Source organism: Monoraphidium neglectum, assembly GCF_000611645.1.
Source record: "Monoraphidium neglectum strain SAG 48.87 unplaced genomic scaffold scaffold02958, whole genome shotgun sequence".
Taxonomy (NCBI): Eukaryota; Viridiplantae; Chlorophyta; class Chlorophyceae; order Sphaeropleales; family Selenastraceae; genus Monoraphidium; species Monoraphidium neglectum.
In genome coordinates this window covers 1-7638 of record NW_014010670.1, presented here as the reverse complement: position 1 = coordinate 7638, position 7638 = coordinate 1, and the positions used below count along the sequence as shown (strand labels likewise).

At 64.7% G+C, this 7638-nt stretch overlaps 2 protein-coding genes across 2 annotated transcripts; one reads left to right on the top strand and one right to left on the bottom strand.

The window, feature by feature from the left end:
• Nucleotides 1-75: 75 nt before the first annotated feature.
• Nucleotides 76-5744, bottom strand: MNEG_11899 (clathrin, heavy polypeptide; the record flags this gene model as incomplete). The annotated part of the gene is made up of 13 exons (XM_014039630.1): nt 76-143; nt 665-767; nt 1049-1204; nt 1462-1615; nt 2160-2281; nt 2592-2820; nt 3027-3264; nt 3514-3719; nt 4005-4141; nt 4229-4327; nt 4479-4574; nt 4934-5305; nt 5703-5744. The coding sequence occupies 13 exons, from the start codon at nt 5742-5744 to the stop codon at nt 76-78; spliced, it is 2022 nt and encodes a 673-aa protein (XP_013895084.1).
• Nucleotides 5745-6167: 423 nt separating this feature from the next.
• On the top strand, nt 6168-7238 carry MNEG_11898 (putative DNA repair protein RAD51; the record flags this gene model as incomplete). Its single annotated transcript, XM_014039629.1, has 5 exons — nt 6168-6170; nt 6350-6538; nt 6712-6774; nt 6949-7108; nt 7225-7238. 5 exons carry the CDS (start codon nt 6168-6170, stop codon nt 7236-7238), a joined length of 429 nt encoding a protein of 142 aa, XP_013895083.1.
• Nucleotides 7239-7638: the final 400 nt, after the last annotated feature.

The window sequence follows — 7638 nt, the reverse complement described above, 5'->3', positions numbered from 1 at the left end:
GTGGGGGGTAAGGGGCGGGGAGATGGGGGTTGCGGGTCTTGTTCGTATGTGTGTGGACGAGGGGGGTTCGGCGCTTCAGCGGACATGCACAGTGCCATAAAGAACAAGAGAAGTGTGCTGCGAGCCAGCAACGGTGACTGGATCTGCGTTCGCATGGGTTGGGGCGAGCAGCGGTCCTGCGCGCAGCGGTGTCGTTGAGCCTGAGGCTACTACCAACCTGCACCGCGGCAGCGCAGGTCCGCCGTTCTCCCGGGCAGCATCCCTGTGCCCCCCTGTCGACTGCTCCCTCCCCCTTTCCCTCTCGATACCCCCCTGCCATTGCACAAAGGGCTGAGACAGCAAAGTGAGCCGCTCGTGTTCGAAACACCCTTGTCCCAGCCACAACAGCTGCATCTTGCGATTATTACTCCTGCCCTGAAACCCTTGAAGGGTCACCACTTGAACTTTGGCGTATCACACCCAGACAATCGCTCGCATCTCCCCTTATGACCCTGCAATTTTAACAGACGGCCACTTTCTCAAGCCTAATATTGGCCTCTCAACCCGTTGCTAACAATGTGAACCCAACCTAACCCAACCCGAGCCCTGCACAAACACACACACACACACGCACACACACACACACACACACACACGCAGAAGCAGCCTCCTCCCGCCCCCTCACCCGCCAGTGCGTCCAGCAGGAAGGCCGTGGCCTCCCGCACCATGTTGCGCTGCAGGAAGAGGTCCGCGATGGTGTTGGTCTCGCAGCCCACGGGGGGAGGCGTCTGAGGGGGCAAGGGGGGCAGAGGGAACGTGGTGAGCCATCAGCAGCAGGAGAGTGGACGGCGCAGTCAGAGAGAGCCGTGCCTTGGCATGCAGAAGATTAGGACCCTGCGGCCGGCACCATGCCTGACAGCGTTGTGCATGTTTGACCCAGCCTGTCTGGCTTCGCAAGCCTGCGCACTTCGCACATGTACGCAACCTCAAACAAATCATGTATGCAGGGGAGCGTACTGCAAAACTCCCATCCGCTTGCCCTGACGAGCGCCCCCGCCCCCCCCCCCACCTGTTTGGCCACCATCTTGGCGAGCGATACTGCGCCGTTGGGGTTGTTCATCATCAGCTGCTGCAGCAGCTGCATGTAGTTGAGGCTGGTGCCGCTCTGGCCCGTGTACGCCATCAGTGCCCCCATGTCGCCCTTCTCAGCCAGGGACACAATGACCTGGAGGGGCCGACGCGGGCGGCAAGGGGGCGGAGACATAGAATTTTAACGATGGTTTGCCAAGTTCCCTCATGATCCGAATCGAGTGCTGCATTTCGGCACTTTGACCACACATCGCATTTCCCTGCACCCTCTCCAGCGACGCATCCCCAGCTGCACACGACGCGCGCACGCCTCGGCCACCCGGGCAACATCCACCTCCCCTGGCAACCACGAAATACGACCATGCCTCTCCAACCCCCATTGCGCCCCCCCACCTTGCCGCTGGCCCCGCTGAGCTGGAATATCTTGAGCGCCATGTCCTTGTCCCCTGCGGCCGACACCAGGTCCCCCAGCTCCTCGCTGGCCTCCAGCTTGCCCTCGTTCCACCAGTTGGTGAGCAGCTCACGCTTGTTCTGGGCCAGAACCAGCCTGGGGGGGGTGAGTGCGCAAGAGGGACGAAGACGGGTGATGAAGGCCAGGTTGGGGTGTTGCGTGCGTGCGTGCGCGCGTGTGTGTGTGCACGCGCGCAAGTGTGTGTGCACGCGCGCACGCGTGTGCGCGAGTGTGTGCGCTTGTATGTGATTTGGTGTTGTCCTGACACCATGTTTGGCCAATGTGACTAGGCATGCCAGGGCTGCAGTGGCTGTCAGGACTATGCAGCATACGGGCACTGTCATTTGCGCCTGCTGCAGGCAGCTGGGCTGAAGAAACCATTGTGGCGTGCAGACACTCGATGCGAGCCAAACAGAATTTTGCAGCAGTCTTTCAACAACCCAAATGACCCTCCAGTGCTCCCTACCACCCCATTGATGAATGCGCGGCAACTGCTAGGCCTGCACAAGGCGCCGGATGCGGCAGGTGGCAAGACATTGCCAGCTCCCAGCCGCCCGACCACGCCCGTCTAGCTAGTGCCGCCCTGCCCCAGCCGGCTCCAGGGGGGCAGCACGCCCCGCCGCCCCCGCGCACCCCCCACCTGGCCAGCTCAGCGCTCTCCAGGGCGTTGAGCTTGCCGCGCTGCAGCAGCACCCCCAGGTACACCAGGATGGGCGGCTTCTGCCCGGGGGTGGGCGGAACGGACTTGAGCCGCTCCACGACCTTGGAGGAGGGGATGCACAGGAGGGGAGGTGGGTCAAAAAGCCAGGCCGGGGTGGAGGGTTAATTGAGCATGAGCGGTGGCGGCTTGATGGGTGAATGCTGTGATGCGTCAGTATATTACTGCGCTTTGCACAGAGGTGCGTGCTGCGTAGCAGCAAAGGAAGGCTTTGACAAAAAGCCGAATGCAGACCCTCGCCACTGGGCCACCAAACTGCAGCGTTAGACGCCCCACTGCTGCATCGGCCCTTCTGCCACTGCGTCCGCCGCTCGCCACCGCGCGAACCAGCGGCCCCTTTTGTCGCCCCCGCACCTCCTTGGTGCGCAGGATGCCCTGCGGCGACTCCGCCGCAACCTCCGCCGCCTCCTTGTACTGCCCTACGCTGAACTGCCGCTCAAACTGCTGCGCCACCAGACCCTCCGCGCCCGGCAGGTTGCCGCGCCGCGCCATGGCGAGCGCGAGGTCCAGGTTGTTCAGCTGCTGCGACACAAACGGCACCATGGTCGCCTCGTTCACAGTCGCCAGCAGCACCTGCCCACGCCTGCAGAGACCAACCGCGAAGCCGCGCGTGAAGGTGACTTTCAGCGTCAGCCGCGCCCCCATTTGCCTGATCACAATATCATGCGGCAACCGGGTGCACGCCTCGATGCATCACCGGCTTCTCCTGCCGCCCCTCCTGTGCGCGCGAGCCGCAGCCGCACCCAACCAACCGTCGTAGCCTGGCCTGGCTCCGTCGCGCGCCCGCACCTGTTGACGGCAAAAATGCCGCCGGTCGTGTCCGAGGCCGACGCGAGGAAGATGGGGTCGGGGCTGATGCGGTTGCGGTACACCGCCGTGGCGGTCTCCAGGTCGTACACAAACAGCAGGCCCAGCTTGGTGACCACGTACACCAGGCCGAAGCGCTCGCTGATCTGGAGGCTGACTGGGAAGTCGTCTGCGAACTCGGCCGGGAAGAACAGCTCCGCGTTGCGCTTCACGGCGCCGCCTGGGGGTGGCGAGTGAAGTGGGCGTGACGTGAGAATGAGGAGCGCGGGCTAAGCACTGCGATTGAGGACGGGCATACCTGCCCCTCCATTCCAACTATTTGACTCGAAAGCTCGGCAAGCTGCCTCTTTCGTTTGAACCGCCGTTGCAAAACCAGCGGCATCAGGCTCGCGCCCACGACGCCGCCGCCCCTGGCACCGGCTGCGGCCCGCGCCCCAAGCCCCGTGCTGTGCGTATCGCGCGCACGCACCTGGCGCGTTGCCCAGCTCAATGACGTGGAGCTTGGACAGGACCTGCCCGTCCTTCAGCGTCTTCTGGGCAAAGCTGATCACGTTGCTGGGCAGGTCGCGCCCCGTGAACTTCACGCTCGAGAACGCCGCCGCATGCGCCTCCAGGGGCTGGCTCTTGGCCTGCTCCACAGAGTACAGCTGCATCACGCCGCGTGCCAGCGCCGGCCTGGGGGCGCCCACACCGGGATGCGTGGGGTGCTTTTGAGTTGCTGGTGCTGCACAGCAGGCTGCTCGTTGTGCAACGAGAAGGCTGATGCCGCACAGCAGCGTCGACAGCCTCCAGAGGCCAAGCGACGCAGGTGAATATCGCCACTGCAGCTGTGCATCCGCAACCCATCAATCTGCAACATAATGCTGCACCACGTGCATGGTTTACGACGCCACACATGGGCTCCGCTGCTGTATCTCCGCTGCCCCCCGCCCGGCCCCAACATTCAACAGATCTGCGTACCTCTCAGGCAGGCCCGGGGTGATGCCGATCAGCACACACCACTTGCCGTCGGCGCTGACGCGGTAGCTGATGATCTGGGCGCCCGCCAGGTTCGGGGTGCGGTCAAACACCTTGACCGGCGGGGCGTCCACCGCAGTCTGGGAAGGTTCCAGGGTGAGCGTTGCACAAGGGTCAAGCAAGCAGTCGCGATTGACAACACTGGACCTTGCTGCCAGCCAGCCCACAGCCCACTGCTGCTGCTGCTGCTGCGGCTGCTGCTGCTGCTGCTGCTGCTGCTGCTGCTGCTGCTGCTGCCGCTGAAGTGAGCCGGCTGCTGTTGCCAACTGCGACGACGCGCTGACATGCTATTGCCGCCGTGACTGCTGCTGACATCGCACTTCCTGGTGCAGTGGTGCTCCTGTGCAAACGTGCTGTGCTGCTGCGGCTGCTGCAACCAACACCGTTCCTGTCCTCAGACCCGCGAGCGCACGCCACCACTGCCGCCGCTAGTCGCTGCTGCTCCACCACCAGCATGCTCGGCGTGGGGTCAGCCGCTACCACAGCGGAAGCCCGCAGCCACCGCCAGCACTGCTGCAACCATGTGTTGCAGCTGCCCTCTAATCCACATTGTTGCTGCACGACGATCAGTCCTGCTTGCCTGTGCCGCTGCTGGCCTCAACCACCCTCACCGCAGGCTGCCAAAGACTGTCGATGCACCTGGCTGCGACGGCTGCGCGATGTGCGCCGCTGCACCTAATCTTGCCTGCCTTAGCTCGCCTCTCCTCTGACAATATGCCCGCGACCGCCGTTTCAGAAATGAGACAGTGGCAGCGCGAGCAGGCTGCAGCCAATTGTGCCGGCCGTCATGCAGCCGTCATCCTCACACAAAGCACGTCCCTGGAAAGAATGGGACTAACAGCGACGTGCGACACCCCCATGCCGCTGCTCACCGTGATGTCCCAGTGGTAGACGCTGGTGGTGGTGACCAGCCCCAGCTGCGTGGGGCTGGTCCACTTCCAGAACTCCACGCTCTCGGGCATCTGGTAGGCCTTGAGCTTTGTCTTGGTGTCCAGGTTGAAGCACTGCAGCGCGTCGCCCGCCACGCCGGGCGTGGTGGCCTTGAGCGCGATTACCTTCTTGTCGGGGCACATGATCGCGGAGTCCGCGGTGATCTGGCGCCGCGCGGGGGTCATGGGGGACGCCATGTCGACGATGACGACCTGGTTTTGCGCGCCCGCCTCGCGCACGCAGATGTACTTGTCTGACTCCATGGTGATGGACTTGAAGTTGATGAACTCCTGGCCCACCCCGATGGAGGGGAGCTGCACGGGGTGGCGGCAGCGGGCGCGCGGGCGGCGCCGGCGGCGCGGCGGGGGGCGGGTGTGGGGTGGTGGTAGGCACCGGTAGCTGCTTGCGGCAGGTGGGCGCGCGCCGCTGCCTCCCCTCTCGAATTCCAAGGGCAGCGCGCGCGCACTGCTACCGCGCTGATGGGAGCATGGCTCCCGATCAACATCAGCACCCGATACATGGCAGGACATCCTTGACCCTGCAGCCGAGCCATGTGTTCGTCGTTCCACAGGCCCTCCCGATCGCGTGTGGTCAAGCAGGATCATGAATCGCCCCTGCCAGCTGTCCGGTACGGACTCGTCTTCATAAGGATGCCGTTTAAGGTCTAGCTGTGGCCCCACTGCCCCTGAGATCATTCAACCACCCACTCACGCTAAGGCGCTCCTGCACCACGATAGGTGCTTGGGCCGCCATCCTGCCCGCTCCTTTGAGACCTTCCTACGCCTCACGGATGGCCCTCAGGGCCTCGACGGAACGATCCCTCGATCAAAGGCTCAAGATCACGACGCTGAAAGCCCGATGCTAAGGACTGGACCAAATCGTCCACTTTACGCATCGAGAGGGGCGATACCGCGCGGGCAGTCCCTGTATGTCGTCCTAACGCAGAGCGCGGCAGGTTCTGCTCAGCTGCTGGTCACCTCCCCCTCATCACCTTGGCAAGGCAGCCTCGGTACAAGTCTCGCAATTTCATTCTTGCTCGGGCATCGACACACTTGCACAGGCCTGCTCACTTGCTTGCCACCAACGCAAGCAGGCGCCGGCGGTCGTGAAAGCGGCAAGTGATCGTGGCGCACACTTTGCTCGTCGGCTTTGCAGCAGAAAATCGAAGCTGCAAGCATGGTGCGCATGTTGTCGACTGGGCGGGGCACAGGACATGCTCCGCTGGACAGCCTGCAACAGGCACGCCGCCGGGCAGCAGGAGCGCAAGCGTCACCCTGCAATGACGCGACCGCTGTTGACACAGCCAGCCTTGGCCGCCCTCCCTCCCAACCCCAACACACCCCCTACCCGCGCCGCAGGCGTCCGTCCAGGAGCTGCCGCTGCCGCCGGAGCTCCGGACACAGCTGCTCGCCCGCGGCCTCCGCACCGCGCGCGACTGCCTGCACCACACCGCGACAGACCTGTGCGAAATCCTCGACATCTCATACGGCGCCGCGCAGCAGCTGCTCCTGGACGTGGCGGCGCAGGCGGCACCTGGTTACATCACGGTGGGAGCGGTACACTCACTTGCAGAGCCACGCGCCTTAATGCACCACCCATGCCCCTGCGATGGGCCACCCAGGCGCTCCATGTGTGAAATCCTCCAGCGCGACCCAGGACGCCCGCCCGTGCACCGAAATAAGCAACTGTCTGCCTCCCTGCGCCACCCACGCGCCCTCAGGCGTCCCAGCTGTATGGCCTGTCACTGGCGGACAGCGCCACCCAGCTGCGCACCTTCCTGCCGGTGGGCGGGCGGGCGTTTGGGGCGGGCCCGGCCGCCCCCTTGCCAACCTGCCGAAGCCCTCGTTCATTGCCGCAGTCGGGCCACTGCTGCGTCCTGCGCTGGCTGCGAACGCGACCAGCATTTGACCTACTACACACAGTGCATGCGACTGCCCCACGCCTCCCCTGCCTCCAGGGCCTGGACGCGGCGCTGCGCGTGGGCGTGCCCGCTGGCGCCATCACAGAGCTCGTCGGCCCCGCGGGCGTGGGCAAGAGCCAGATGGCGATGGGCCTGGCGCTCAGCGCCGCGCTGCCGCGGGAGTTGGGGGGGCTGGCCGCCACGGTCATGTACATAGGTGAGCAGGGCAGGGGCATGCAGGGGGGGTCTAGGCGACTCTATGGGTCTCAGAGGTTGGGATAACTAGCTGACAGCAATGCGTCATGGGGAATTGGAGGGGCCCCTTGCCTCCAGCCCTGCAAGTTTGACGGTACGTGCGCCAAGCCGCCACCGCGCCTCCGCTCCCCCCCTTGCCAGACACGGAAGGCAAGCTCAGCGTGCCTCGAATGCAGGAGATTGCCCTCGCACGCGCCAGCGCGTTTGCGCCGCAGCTGGCCGATTTCCAGCAGCAGCAACAGCAGCAGCAGGCGGCGCAGCAGCAGCAGGACGGCCCCGGCAGTGGCGGCGGCGGCGGCGGCAGCCCGAAGGCGGAGGGGCAGCAGCTGCTTGATGAGCTGGCGATGAGCGCCCTCGACAGGGTGCTTATAGTGAAGCCAGGCAGCCTTGAGGCGCTGAGGGTGACGCTGGGGGCGCTTGAGGAGCAGGTGCCGCTGAGGGGCGTGCGGCTGGTGGTGCTGGACAGCGTGGCGGCGCTGCTGAGGACGGAGC